The 14,652-nt window shown below is 38.2% G+C and overlaps 3 protein-coding genes across 3 annotated transcripts; 2 read left to right on the forward strand and 1 right to left on the reverse strand.

Annotated features, from left to right (window-relative positions):
* The first annotated feature begins 2,323 nt into the window (after positions 1–2,323).
* Positions 2,324–2,986, forward strand: LOC125371941 (LIM/homeobox protein Awh-like). The gene has a single exon (XM_048380641.1). It carries the CDS (start codon positions 2,324–2,326, stop codon positions 2,984–2,986), a length of 663 nt encoding a protein of 220 aa, XP_048236598.1.
* Positions 2,987–7,079: 4,093 nt separating this feature from the next.
* LOC124152062 (LIM/homeobox protein Awh-like) lies at positions 7,080–7,742 on the reverse strand. The gene has a single exon (XM_046524806.2). The coding sequence runs from the start codon at positions 7,740–7,742 to the stop codon at positions 7,080–7,082; it is 663 nt and encodes a 220-aa protein (XP_046380762.2).
* Positions 7,743–10,094: 2,352 nt separating this feature from the next.
* Positions 10,095–10,757, forward strand: LOC124152063 (LIM/homeobox protein Awh-like). The gene has a single exon (XM_046524807.2). The coding sequence runs from the start codon at positions 10,095–10,097 to the stop codon at positions 10,755–10,757; it is 663 nt and encodes a 220-aa protein (XP_046380763.2).
* Positions 10,758–14,652: the final 3,895 nt, after the last annotated feature.

Here is a 14,652-nt window from a genome sequence, read left to right on the forward strand (position 1 = left end):
ACGTGATACTCACAAAATAACAAACCAGTTAACCTGTTAACCGCAATATATGATAATCAGGTTTTGTAGTTGTCTGTTGATGCATACAAATATGTTCTGCTCCAACATGTAGTCTTTGTAAATATTGAATGAAGCCGACGAACAACTATGTGTTGTCCCATTTAGTATCGACTCTGTGATCTGTCAGTAGATTATTAATTCTCTTTAAACATTAATGTACTTTGTATTTCACATGTCTGTGTGTTTTGTTTTTATGTCATACATATATTTATTGTTTATAAAAAATATAATCCTGCTAAATAGTCTTCGTCATGTGTGAGTGAGACAGGTTTCACGCCGCTTTCAGCAACATTCCCGCAATATTACGACAGGGGTCACCAAAAATGGGCTCCGCGTGTCGTATTCGTGTGGGCAATCGACCCAGAGCCCTCGGTGAGTTTGACAATGTTTTTTGTTGTATATGTCATTACCATGTATCATGTTTGTATGCCAATTTATATTGCCTTTTAAATATAATTATATAAAGTTATGGCAACTTTTCTTCCTCTTCACACAAATGCTCAGCCACGTCACAACCAACAACAGTACAACAGCTACGGCAACGTTGCCACCCTCGTCATTCCAACGTTCTGTGTCATAAGAACGCGTTGTCTCCGCCACATTGGCGCCGAACAATGACATATTAAGATATGTCATATGTTATGATATTCATATTGATATACAATGAATTACAAATGATTCTATGGCATTTGATTGGAAAAAGAAGCAACATTCTTTAGTAAAAATTCTTATTTGTTTATGTTTTCATGACCTGAAAAAGCATTAGTGCACGCCAACTAACGGACTATCGTTTCTTGATTGGTTATTGATAGAACAGGGGAGCTTGTGTTGCATTATTGTTGCAGAACGAAGTCGCTGATTTCTTATTGTTGAGTTTGTTTGTGTTAATTATTAAATAAGCACTCTTGAAGTTGCTTTCGGTGACATATTTATTTGTAAGAATTTACTTTAATTTCTTTTTGTGTTGTTGATGGAGTTGGAGTGGATTGCAGTCTCCACCCAGCTTTGTACGTTTATACTTCACCACACGCAAAAATAGTGAAGTTCATTCTTGAATTAAGCAAAGATCGTGCCCCAACACTGTCATACACCAACATTGATAGGTGAAGCAAAACACTGTTACTGCACTTCAGAGGATTTAGTTCAAGGATTTATTCCAGTCATGGTGTACATCACACCCAATGTGGTGTGTGTGTGAGGGGAGAGGAAAGTGGAGGGAACGAGTGTATCACGAGGACGCGTGATTAGTGTTGTGACAAGCTCATCACAATGATAAGCAATTACCTGGTTGCTGACATTGTTTTATCAAACGTTACCGCGCTCTCATCACAGTGAGCAATGACTATGTTTACACGGGTGATTACAGGTCTCGCCCGACGTTTTAATCAAGGAAAAACGTTAGACATGCATAAGGAAAGAACGTTGAAGTTTTCGATTGGATGAACTTTATTCAGAAAAAGAGCGTCCACTTCACAAATATTATATGACATATTCACAGATGGATTGAATAGTTAGCCTCCATTGATTTGATTATTTCTCTTTAAATGGGATTTATTAAAGTCAGATTGAAATGGTGATAATTTCGTCGTTTCTCTCCCAATTACATGTAGTTTTTTTACAGGATGCATAGTTCTTGTTTTTAAATAAACAATAGGATTTATTTGTCTCATTCTGGAACATAAGGTGAATGCCTTTTCTATTACAATTATCATAGACAGAAGATGAAATGACTTTGAGAACATGATTGTATTTCGTCTACAGCGTTCCGCGGGTTATCAACATATGTTCATCATTAATCTGTCAGAAAGCATTTAATAGTTATACTTACACAGTAGTCAGCTGAGGTTTAACTAGTGATCGCTGAAGTAACAGAAGATTAAACTCATCTTATCAAAATACCAAATGATCATTGTATGTTTCTTTCAAATAAGGACATGATATTGTCTGTCAATTGATTGCTCTTCATTGGACTTGTCTGTTCAGTGAGCTGTGATCACATTGTCTTAGTGACCAATCAGCACTAACAAAACAACAACATGTTCATCACGTGATTGTTACGGCGACACCTGCTAAATACGTCGCCGTCATCATGAGTACCTAGACACGCGATTGCGCGTCATCATGACACTCTCGTTCACTCAAAGTTGCCAAGCCAACGTATAAATCACAAGCTGTTTTGTGCCGTCGACATTCCATCTTTCATCATCTTCATCAAGTCACAACATCAAAAGTCTTCCTCTAGCTCCCCCTGTCCACCTTCACAATGTCGGACATGTCATATGACCTCCTCTCCTCGGAGTTGGAAGAGTCCGCAGACTTCATCGCTCTTAGTTTCAACATAGCTGACCCCTTGTGTTTCGCGTGTTGTGAGGTCATCACTGACCAGTACTATCTACGTGCTGGGGATCACGTGTGGCACGAACACTGTCTGCGTTGCTGTGTGTGTCAGGTGACGCTTGGTGGACATTCTTCTTGCTTCGTCAAGGACGGTAACATATTCTGTCAGAGAGACTTCACCAACATTCACGAGACCAAGTGTTGTTCCTGTCTACGTAACATCGAGTCCGGAGATTGGGTCAGATCGGCTGGAGAGAACATGTACCACCTGGCATGTTTCTCATGCAGCATGTGTCAAAGACAGCTTTCCACAGGAGAAGACTTCGCCACCCTAGACGACCGCGTACTTTGCCGAGTCCACGTCCTCAACCCCGACGACGAGAGTGTCACCTGTCGACCAAAGTCCAAGAGATTCCGAACAGCCTTCAACGAGGACCAGGTAGCTGTTTTACAGAAGTACTTCGACACTGACACCAACCCAACCGGAAGTGACCTCGGAATGATCGCAGAAGAGGCGGGTCTTCCCAGAAGAGTAGCCCAAGTGTGGTTCCAGAATGCACGAGCTAAACTCAAGAGAGCCATGCACTGAACTTTCAAGTCCCTGTTTCAGCTAGTGCTCAATATGTATGCTGTGATGAATCCTGGTTATTTGTAATTACTGTCATATATATTTATATTATTTATTGCATTCTACATACAAATAAATGATAATGAAATAGCCATTTTGTTTATTTTATGGTATGTCGGTCATTCTTGGTTGCAGACTGTTCCCTGTTTACAGAGCCTGGGCGGATTAGTCTGATGGATAGTCAGACACATCTATTAATCTCTTTTATCATACAAAACTGGCTCCCACAGGACATATCGCTTAGGTGAAATCAAGCTATATCTACATTGTAGATGTCACTGCAATGAAATTGCATCACAATGCTTTGCAGACCATTGTGATGTCATTGGGTACCAATACTTTCTGGTACTACATGTTATTAAATATAAGCGGCAAACCAATTTTCATAATTCAAAAAAATCCCTGTTAGAATATTTTCTGGTACCACACCTAGTCTTTGTGAATAATGAATAAATATAAACGAGCCTATTGTACGATTGCGACTATGTAATGAGAATGTGTAAATGAATCACTATATGACGATACCAGGTGTTCACGAAAAGGTAAACATTTACTGCCCCATGCATGCAAAGGCAAGTCAACTAATCACCTGAAAAAGCAGGGGAACAAATAATATAAGTCAAAATAGAGAATTGCATCGGACACCATTTTTGTTGCTTATGAGCACAATTTGAAACAACATGTCCATCATAAAACCTTTTGAATGTTTTACTAAGGCCTTGAATGTTCTAACCTTGATCAGCCTTTGAGCAAAAGTCGTATAACGCTCCATGAAATCTTCGTAGAAAGAGTATGCTCGATTGTACGTCAAAGGTTCAAAACGCCAAAGGCTGGAGTAGCTGGAATACTGCTCGCCAAAGGAAAGTTGACTATTGAAAGGTTGAAGTCATGCCTCTTGTTATACTATCTCGTGGGTAGTTTCTTGTCCCTCCGAATCTGTATGCATTTATAATCGAGATATGAAACAGATGAGGCATGTTTACTGGTCCCTTTCATTTCTAGCTAAGGTGAGTAAATCAGTGGAAGGGAAATGGATATTTGACCATTATCGAACGATGTCAAATCATCGATATACCTAAGCTTAAGCTCTTGGCCAAATTCCATTGTTTTGTTTTTTTGGTTTTGCCGATCCAAGTTAATATTTATTCACAACCGCCATCATCAGTTGCCGGATTGGCGAGTTCCGGAATATGTTTGTTGTCGTGTTCTCAATGTTCTGTGTACATCATGATTTGCTGAATTGATCTTTTTAAATCAGCTGCGATATTTTCACTTAAATACATTGCTGTACGGCCCGAAGGTATAAATTATAAATAAAGTTGATATTTCTTGTGGGTGTGGGGGATGGTAGTGTAAGGAATATCCCGGAGAACGTGTTCTCGTGGATAGGCCATTCAATTAAGCCAATTATCACTTGTTCAGCTCTGCTTTATATATTTTGCGCAGTAAATGAAGTACAATATAATGATTTTGATGTTGTGTTTATACAGTTGGCCAAATATTCTTCAAAATAGATTCGCGGGCACAGGACCATAATATTTTATGTCATGATGTTCGTTTTGGAACTCTCTCGAGCATGACGATCAGGAAACAGCGCATGATAACAAATGTGTAAATATAAGTTCAGTGATTTTTCTATGCAACTGTGACTTCAGATGCAGACTTTGAAAGATAATGTGTTTTGGGACCATTGAAATAACATTTTTCAGTTTAGGGATTGCGTGTGTTGTGGAAACAGGATCACCTTCAACGGGAACTGAATCAGTTAGATTAAGAAATTTACACCTTAATGTTCTTTCACTTCTCTCAATTGATTTCAAACTCAAACGTAAATTGATTTATTTCAATGCATCTCCCGTCGACAAAATCTATCACTGGTCTTATTTGATATAGTCTTTCTCTGTTGTTTAACGCCGCATTCAGCAATGTTCCAATCGAAAACAATCGAGTCTGGACCAGCCAATCCAGTGATCAACATCATGAGCATCGATCTACGTAATTGGGATACGAAGACATGCATCAACCAAGTCAGCGTGTGTGACCATCCGATCCCGTGCAAGCAAGTATTATCATTAGTGATTTGATACCCGTGATCACTAATATGCTATTTTTCTACTTTAATTATTCGAGTAAATATCCAATATTTAGATTTCTAAACACACCGTGAGTAAATAACACCGTGAATTGTGATTTGGCTAGATTTACAATGTACCTAATTTTTTAGAAGTCACTTTCACTAATTTTGCTTTGCCTAAAATGACAGCAAATGATAAACAGAAGAGTGAATTCAACTGCGCAGTGTATTTGTTTGCGTGGTGTTTTTTATTTCGACTTCGAAGTGGGGGTTGAAGAGGAGGGACATATGTGTCGCTGTGGCATCCAGGGGGTTTACACTTTAAAAAATCATAACGTTGACATAACAGCAGATTATGTAACTGATAATACTAACAATCAAACTCGCAGACGAGGACGGAGGACTTGTTTGTTTTTTATTATTATCAATTATTACACGGTCCCGTGGTTCAACATAGACGTAGGTGAACATTCGACTGAAGCACGACCAACTTATCAATGACCTACAATCAGAAAAGTAGTCCATCATCATCTGACCTCAGGTCATCACCATGGAGTAGCCAATCACGGGTCTGGAATTCGATCTCACACATGTGTTCGATACCAGTTATCTCAAATGGGTTTCTCACCCACAGGTGTGTAAGAAAACCTATTCTAACCCGGATCTTCACGGGTGGTATTTGATAGTGATTCATAGACACATGAATATTATATAGTCGGAATCATACAATGATTATGGAAATGGTTTGTAAATGCACAATTTATCTTTTGCACATTAATATATGCACAATTGTAGTAATTGATTCCGCTTTGTTGATAAATTCATGTATGAATAATAATCGTTGTACGCAAACGCCACTGTGGGTGAGTAGTGTTACAACATAAAATAGAACTCCAGAATGTCACATGTAACAACTAAAGCCAACTAGATCGTATGTTGAAGAAATAAATTCTATAAAATCTATAAACTCATTTTTTATTATTCACGAAATGTCGTAGAAAGAGACGCCATGCAAGTACTGCATGAAATACATACAAAGGCAATTTGTGTTAACATAGAGCATATCACAGATTCGATACAATGACACATGACACCCGTGAAGATGCGGGTTAGAATAGGTTTTCAGTCATCCATGCTTGTCGTAAGAGGCGACTAACAGGATCGGGTGGTCAGGCTCGCTGGCTTGGTTGATGCACGTTATCGTATCCCAATTGCATGGTCCGATGCTCATGATATCAATCACTAAAATGGCTGGTTCAGACTTGATCTACAGGCCGCCATGATAAAGCTGGAATATTGCTGAGTGCGTTCAACAACAAACAAATAGTGACACATAACAAGTTTTGTTCTATAGATGACATGGGAAATATATAAGAACTGCAAGAGATATTTGGTTATATCATTAACGTACTTTCACACACAAAATAAAATAATTTATAAGTCAACATATTCTTATAAGAATAGCGTATGCACATTGTGTCTAGTATTCAGTCAACACAGTTATAACGAATTGTCGGACATTGCGAGAACACGCAGTACTCCAGGAAGTTGTCCACGTGATCATGCGAAAAAAGGAACTTCGTCGGTTATAGCGGAGTGGTTTTACGCCGCGTTTTAGCAACATTCCAGCAATATCACGGCGGGGGACACCAGAAATGGGCCTCGCACATAGTACCCATGTGGGGAATCGAACCTGGGTCTTAGGTGTGACGAGAGAATGCTTTAAACCACAAGGCTACCCCACCTCCCCTTCAGCTGTTATAGCGAACTGTGTATGTATAAGGTCCTTTGTAGTTCGTTATACACGTAATTGACTCGACAATGTATTAAGCTACATAGCACTTTTGACTGCTGTCCTAGAAGACATGGTTATTACTGCCAGGCGGATACATAGATGCAGATGACTTCTCCAATATATACAAATGACCGGGACTCATACAGCATATATAGAGCACCAGCTGAAACAGAGACTCGAACAGTTTAGGGCATGGCTCTCTTGAGTTTAGCACGTGCATTCTGGAACCACACTTGGGCCACTCTTCTAGGAAGACCCGCCTCTTCTGCGATCATTCCGAGGTCATTTCCGGTTGGGTTGGTGTCAATGTCGAAGTACTTCTGTAAAACAGCTACCTGGTCCTCGTTGAAGGCTGTTCGGAATCTCTTCGACTTCGGTCGACAGGTGACATTCTCGTCGTCGGGGTTGAGGACGTGGACTCGGCAAAGTACGCGGTCGTCTAGGATGGCGAAGTCTTCTCCTGTGGAAAGCTGTCTTTGGCACATGCTGCACGAGAAACATGCCAGGTGGTACATGTTCTCTCCGGCCGATCTGACCCAATCTCCGGACTCGATGTTACGTAGACAGGAACCACACTTGGTCTTATGAACACGGGCGAAGTCTCTCTGACAGAATATGTTACCGTCCCTAACGAAGCAAGAAGAATGGCCATCAAGCGTCACCTGACACACACAGCAACGCAGACAGTGCTCGTGCCACACGTGTTCTCCAGCACGTAGATAGTACTGGTCAGTGATCACGTCACAACATGTGAAACACATGGGGTTAGCTATGTTGAAACTGAGGGCGATGAAGTCCCCAGACTCTTCCAAGTCCGAGGAGAGGAGGTCATATGACATATCCGACATTGTGGATATATTCAGATAATGGAAGATGAAGTGTCTGTCGGCGACTTACTTACTGGGGGCAACCTGGTTCTGTTAGCTTTATACCCTGGATTTGCAAGCTTGTATGTCGTGGTGACGAGTGACAAGTGTTGTGTCATGCTGCGACCGGTGTGTGGTCAGTTCTGGTCAATTCAGTAATTAACCAGTGATGAGCAGTGCCGTGATGGACATTGTCACTCAATTATGTCACACCGGTCAGTCGGTGATGATGTTTTGACAACTAATTAAATGTTACTGGTCAGCCATCAAGCCGTTGGCCCCACGAATATTGCCTCCTCTGACCGGCAATAAGATTGATAACCTGTTGATTCACACTAAAGGCCTTCCCACACTAAACAAGTGCGTCGGCAACAAACAAATTGCTCTAGTTGTTTTAAGATAATAAACCTTAATTAACGCAGCGCAACGACAGCTCAACGGCAGAAACCTTTTATAATCGCTTTGGGAAAATCCCCTTTTTAAAAGAAAAAGAAAACACGTGGTTTGAAAAACACAGTCTATGTTGAAGTAAATCCGATGCCCAAATCACAAATAATTGAAGAATTACAGAAACACCCGTGTAAATCAAAGCATTACAAAGACGCCAAAATGGTAAATAAGTCCTCGAGAAATTGCGTTGAGAAATTGGTACTAATTGAGGGTTTTTTCGAGCTAGCTCTTGGAGTTTTGGGTTCAGTTTGTTTTACCACCTCATTCACAAGCCTTCAAATAAGCCCCGTTTGAGGCGCTCCTTAAAGATCCATGCTATATTCGTCGTGTTCTTGTTTTTTTCACAACAGTTTACTATAATTTTTGAGTTCCTAATAATGTAAAGACAAAGAGTCTTAGTCAGTATTTCTTGGGCTTAAAACCATTTGTTTCACAGTACTTTCATTTCATGTTATTTCTATTATATCTATCATTTCTTTTAATTTTATTATTTTACATGTTTCTGAAAACCAGCCTGATAATTGTTACTTCACAACTATAAATTTTGAGTTCCTAGTAATGTAAAGACAAATAGTCTTAGTCTGTATTTAATGGGCTTAAAACCGTTTGTTTCACAGTACTTTCATTTATTTATTATTTCTATGATGTTTATTTTTTCTTTTATTTTTATTATTTTACACACGATCTATTTTATATTGAACGTAGTTGGAGCATGAAGGAAGTCACATCAAATTTATACATCAGACTGGCATTCCTTGTAAACAGTAATAATTATATAATTATGCATTGGTTTTTGATGAGTATGTCCAATGGTAGGAGGTAGGAGGCGGTAAATATTTAATTTAATATCTGTAATGTGGATAAACCAAAATTGATATCACGCATTCAACCCTTGCACAACAGTATCGAGAGTTTTTATACATAGAACTTATGACATACATGTACATCCAAATGTGCTCTCTATCTTCAGGTCATATACGTGATAAGTGCTAACGATACAGTTGTAAATGTGACAAAAGTGAACAATGCCTACAACACTGATTGAGATTCGTGATAAATGTCGCCATATTTTTTGTCATGAATGGAAATTTTTCTCAAAACTTGGAGTCGGAAACAAAACAGTTTCAATTAATTTTGTCGTTGTTTTTTTTGTTTTTTGTTGTGTTTTTTTGTCTTTTGTGAAAACAGATGGTCGGGAGGTAAACAATCTTTTTATTTTGTAATAATTCTATGTCATCATGGCCAAGATCCAGAACAATTATTTAAACTTGCTGTCAGTCTTCGTCTCGTCAGATGAAATAAAAAGAATGCTATAATTACATTTCATGTGATAAACTGGGATAAACCTTTATATCCTAAATTAATGGGGTTTTCAGACTCGGTGCCAATAACAAAACACTCTTGATTAAGAATTATGTTTTTTCTACTTTCTTTATTCTGATAGTAGGTGAATCAGTAAACTAATTAATAAAAAAACACACCTTAAATCATTCTGTTTGAAAATAATGACAGACGACTACGGGACACTCAGTGTATACAGATAATAAATAATATTAAGTTTAAATAATTAATTAATCATTATAGGATAGGGATTAAATACTACTTGGTAGTGAGAACTGATCACTTTGTCAAAGCTTGTTTGAACATTCAGTGATATCAAGCACACAATGCCATCGACCTGATTGCCAATCAACTGATCGTTTGGTCGCCATGACGTGTCAAAACACTTATCATGCGTCATTATGACACGCTCGTTCACTCTAAGTTGTCAAACCAACATATAAATCTCGTGTTGTTCCCTGCTATCGTCATTCCATCCTTCCTCGTCTGTATCAAGTCATCAGCTCAAAAGTCTTCCTCTAGTTCATCCTGTCCACCTTCACAATGTCGGACATGTCATATGACCTCCTCTCCTCGGACTTGGAAGAGTCCGGGGACTTCATCGCTCTCAGTTTCAACATAGCTGACCCCTTGTGTTTCGCGTGTTGTGAGGTCATCACTGACCAGTACTATCTACGTGCTGGGGATCACGTGTGGCACGAGCACTGTCTGCGTTGCTGTGTGTGTCAGGTGACGCTTGGTGGACATTCTTCTTGCTTCGTCAGGGACGGTAACATATTCTGTCAGAGAGACTTCGCCAACATTCACGAGACCAAGTGTAGTTCCTGTCTACGTAACATCGAGTCCGGAGATTGGGTCAGATCGGCCGGAGAGAACATGTACCACCTGGCATGTTTCTCATGCAGCATGTGTCAAAGACAGCTTTCCACAGGAGAAGACTTCGCCATCCACGACGGCCGCGTACTTTGCCGAGTCCACGTCCTCAACCCCGACGACGAGAGTATCACCTGCCGACCCAAATCCAAGAGATTCCGAACAGCCTTCAACGAGGACCAGGTAGCTGTTTTCCAGAAGTACTTCGACTTTGACACCAACCCAACCGGAAATGACCTCGGGATGATCGCAGAAGAGGCGGGTCTTCCCAGAAGAGTAGCCCAAGTGTGGTTCCAGAATGCACGAGCTAAACTCAAGAGAGCCTTGCACTGAACTTGACATTATGTTGTTTGGTACTGACACATGTCGTAATTTCGGCAGACATTGATATTTGTGTAGCTGGTCTTTATTGCTGATGTAAGACAACCGGTGCAGCCCGAAGTGCTTTATCTCAACAAGGGTATCTGATTGGAAAAATTGTATATTTTGTACAACTTGTTATTATTTATGTCATCAGTGACAAAATTGTACATTGGCAATGTTGGACGTGTAATTTATTTCATGTATATATATTGACCGTTAATAAATGATTCAATGCACAGTTTATCTTCTTGTAGATATATAAAAGTGAGGGGCGGAAGGGAAGATGATATGGTGAGGGACCGTGAGGCAGACAACATGAAATTCAGTGAAAGGATAGTCCCTTACACCTTAACCATATTTAATAGTGATTTAGGCGACATTTTACACTATCTTGCGAAAAGTATGAATTAAAGCACTAAACTGACTTAACGACAATCAGTGAAAGGATAGTCCCTTACACCTTAACCATATTGAAAAGTGATTTAGGCGACATTTAACACTATCTTGCGATAAGTATTAATTAAAGCACTAAACTGACTTAACGACAATCAGTGAAAGGATAGTCCCTTACACCTTAACCATATTCAATAGTGATTTAGGCGACATTTTACACTATCTTGCGAAAAGTATGAATTAAAGCACTAAACTGACTTAACGACAATCAGTGAAAGGATAGTCCCTTACACCTTAACCATATTTAATAGTGATTTAGGCGACATTTTACACTATCTTGCGAAAAGTATGAATTAAAGCACTAAACTGACTTAACGACAATCAGTGAAAGGATAGTCCCTTACACCTTAACCATATTTAATAGTGATTTAGGCGACATTTTACACTATCTTGCGAAAAGTATGAATTAAAGCACTAAACTGACTTAACGACAATCAGTGAGAGGATAGTCCCTGACATCTTAACCATATTTAATAGTGATTTAGGCGACATTTTACACTATCTTGCGAAAAGTATTAATTAAAGCACTAAACTGACTTAACGATAATCAGTGATAGGATAGTCCCTGACATCTTAACCATATTTAATAGTGATTTAGGCGACATTTTACACTATCTTGCGAAAAGTATTAATTAAAGCACTAAACTGACTTAACGACAATCAGTGAAAGGATAGTCCCTGACATCTTAACCATATTTAATAGTGATTTAGGCGACATTTTACACTATCTTGCGAAAAGTATGAATTAATGCACTAAACTGACTTAACGACAATCAGTGAAAGGATAGTCCCTTACACCTTAACCATATTTAATAGTGATTTAGGCGACATTTTACACTATCTTGCGAAAAGTATTAATTAAAGCACTAAACTGACTTAACGACAATCAGTGAAAGGATAGTCCCTGACATCTTAACCAATTTAATATTGATTTAGGCGACATTTTACACTATCTTGCGAAAAGTATTAATTAATGCACTAAACTGACTTAACGACAATCAGTGAAAGGATAGTCCCTTACACCTTAACCATATTTAATAGTGATTTAGGCGACATTTTACACTATCTTGCGAAAAGTATGAATTAAAGCACTAAACTGACTTAACGACAATCAGTGAAAGGATAGTCCCTTACACCTTAACCATATTTAATAGTGATTTAGGCGACATTTTACACTATCTTGCGAAAAGTATTAATTAAAGCACTAAACTGACTTAACGACAATCAGTGAAAGGATAGTCCCTTACACCTTAACCATATTCAATATTGATTTAGGCGACATTTTACACTATCTTGCGAAAAGTATTAATTAATGCACTAAACTGACTTAACGACAATCAGTGAAAGGATAGTCCCTTACACCTTAACCATATTTAATAGTGATTTAGGCGACATTTTACACTATCTTGCGAAAAGTATGAATTAAAGCACTAAACTGACTTAACGACAATCAGTGAAAGGATAGTCCCTTACACCTTAACCATATTTAATAGTGATTTAGGCGACATTTTACACTATCTTGCGAAAAGTATGAATTAAAGCACTAAACTGACTTAACGACAATCAGTGAAAGGATAGTCCCTTACACCTTAACCATATTTAATAGTGATTTAGGCGACATTTTACACATCTTGCGAAAAGTATGAATTAAAGCACTAAACTGACTTAACGACAATCAGTGAGAGGATAGTCCCTGACATCTTAACCATATTTAATAGTGATTTAGGCGACATTTTACACTATCTTGCGAAAAGTATTAATTAAAGCACTAAACTGACTTAACGACAATCAGTGAAAGGATAGTCCCTGACATCTTAACCATATTTAATAGTGGTTTAGGCGACATTTTACACTATCTTGCGAAAAGTATTAATTAAAGCACTAAACTGACTTAACGACAATCAGTGAAAGGATAGTCCCTGACATCTTAACCATATTTAATAGTGATTTAGGCGACATTTTACACTATCTTGCGAAAAGTATGAATTAATGCACTAAACTGACTTAACGACAATCAGTGAAAGGATAGTCCCTTACACCTTAACCAGATTTAATAGTGATTTAGGCGACATTTTACACTATCTTGCGAAAAGTATTAATCAAAGCACTAAACTGACTTAACGACAATCAGTGAAAGGATAGTCCCTGACATCTTAACCAATTTAATATTGATTTAGGCGACATTTTACACTATCTTACGAAAAGTATTAATTAATGCACTAAACTGACTTAACGACAATCAGTGAAAGGATAGTCCCTTACACCTTAACCATATTTAATAGTGATTTAGGCGACATTTTACACTATCTTGCGAAAAGTATGAATTAAAGCACTAAACTGACTTAACGACAATCAGTGAAAGGATAGTCCCTTACACCTTAACCATATTTAATAGTGATTTAGGCGACATTTTACACTATCTTGCGAAAAGTATGAATTAAAGCACTAAACTGACTTAACGACAATCAGTGAAAGGATAGTCCCTTACACCTTAACCATATTAAATAGTGATTTAGGCGACATTTTACACTATCTTGCGAAAAGTATTAATTAATGCACTAAACTGACTTAACGACAATCAGTGAAAGGATAGTCCCTTACACCTTAACCATATTTAATAGTGATTTAGGCGACATTTTACACTATCTTGCGAAAAGTATGAATTAAAGCACTAAACTGACTTAGCGACAATCAGTGAAAGGATAGTCCCTTACACCTTAACCATATTTAATAGTGATTTAGGCGACATTTTACACTATCTTGCGAAAAGTATGAATTAAAGCACTAAACTGACTTAACGACAATCAGTGAAAGGATAGTCCCTTACACCTTAACCATATTTAATAGTGATTTAGGCGACATTTTACACATCTTGCGAAAAGTATGAATTAAAGCACTAAACTGACTTAACGACAATCAGTGAGAGGATAGTCCCTGACATCTTAACCATATTTAATAGTGATTTAGGCGACATTTTACACTATCTTGCGAAAAGTATTAATTAAAGCACTAAACTGACTTAACGACAATCAGTGAAAGGATAGTCCCTGACATCTTAACCATATTTAATAGTGATTTAGGCGACATTTTACACTATCTTGCGAAAAGTATTAATTAAAGCACTAAACTGACTTAACGACAATCAGTGATAGGATAGTCCCTGACATCTTAACCATATTTAATAGTGATTTAGGCGACATTTTACACTATCTTGCGAAAAGTATTAATTAAAGCACTAAACTGACTTAACGACAATCAGTGAAAGGATAGTCCCTGACATCTTAACCATATTTAATAGTGATTTAGGCGACATTTTACACCATCTTGCGATAAGTATTTATTAAAGCACTAAACTGACTTAAGACAAAAGTTCTCGCCCTGTTGGTATGCTTCGTACATTCCTTCTCTATGC

Source organism: Haliotis rufescens, unplaced genomic scaffold, assembly GCF_023055435.1.
Source record: "Haliotis rufescens isolate VD_foot unplaced genomic scaffold, xgHalRufe1.0.p SCAF_32, whole genome shotgun sequence".
In the NCBI taxonomy this organism is placed as follows: Eukaryota; Metazoa; Mollusca; class Gastropoda; order Lepetellida; family Haliotidae; genus Haliotis; species Haliotis rufescens.

Coding starts and splice junctions, on each gene's coding strand:
- LOC125371941 (XM_048380641.1), top strand. CDS start 2,324: ATGTCGGACATGTCATATGACCTCCTCTCCTCGGAGTTGGAAGAGTCC.
- LOC124152062 (XM_046524806.2), bottom strand. CDS start 7,742: ATGTCGGATATGTCATATGACCTCCTCTCCTCGGACTTGGAAGAGTCT.
- LOC124152063 (XM_046524807.2), top strand. CDS start 10,095: ATGTCGGACATGTCATATGACCTCCTCTCCTCGGACTTGGAAGAGTCC.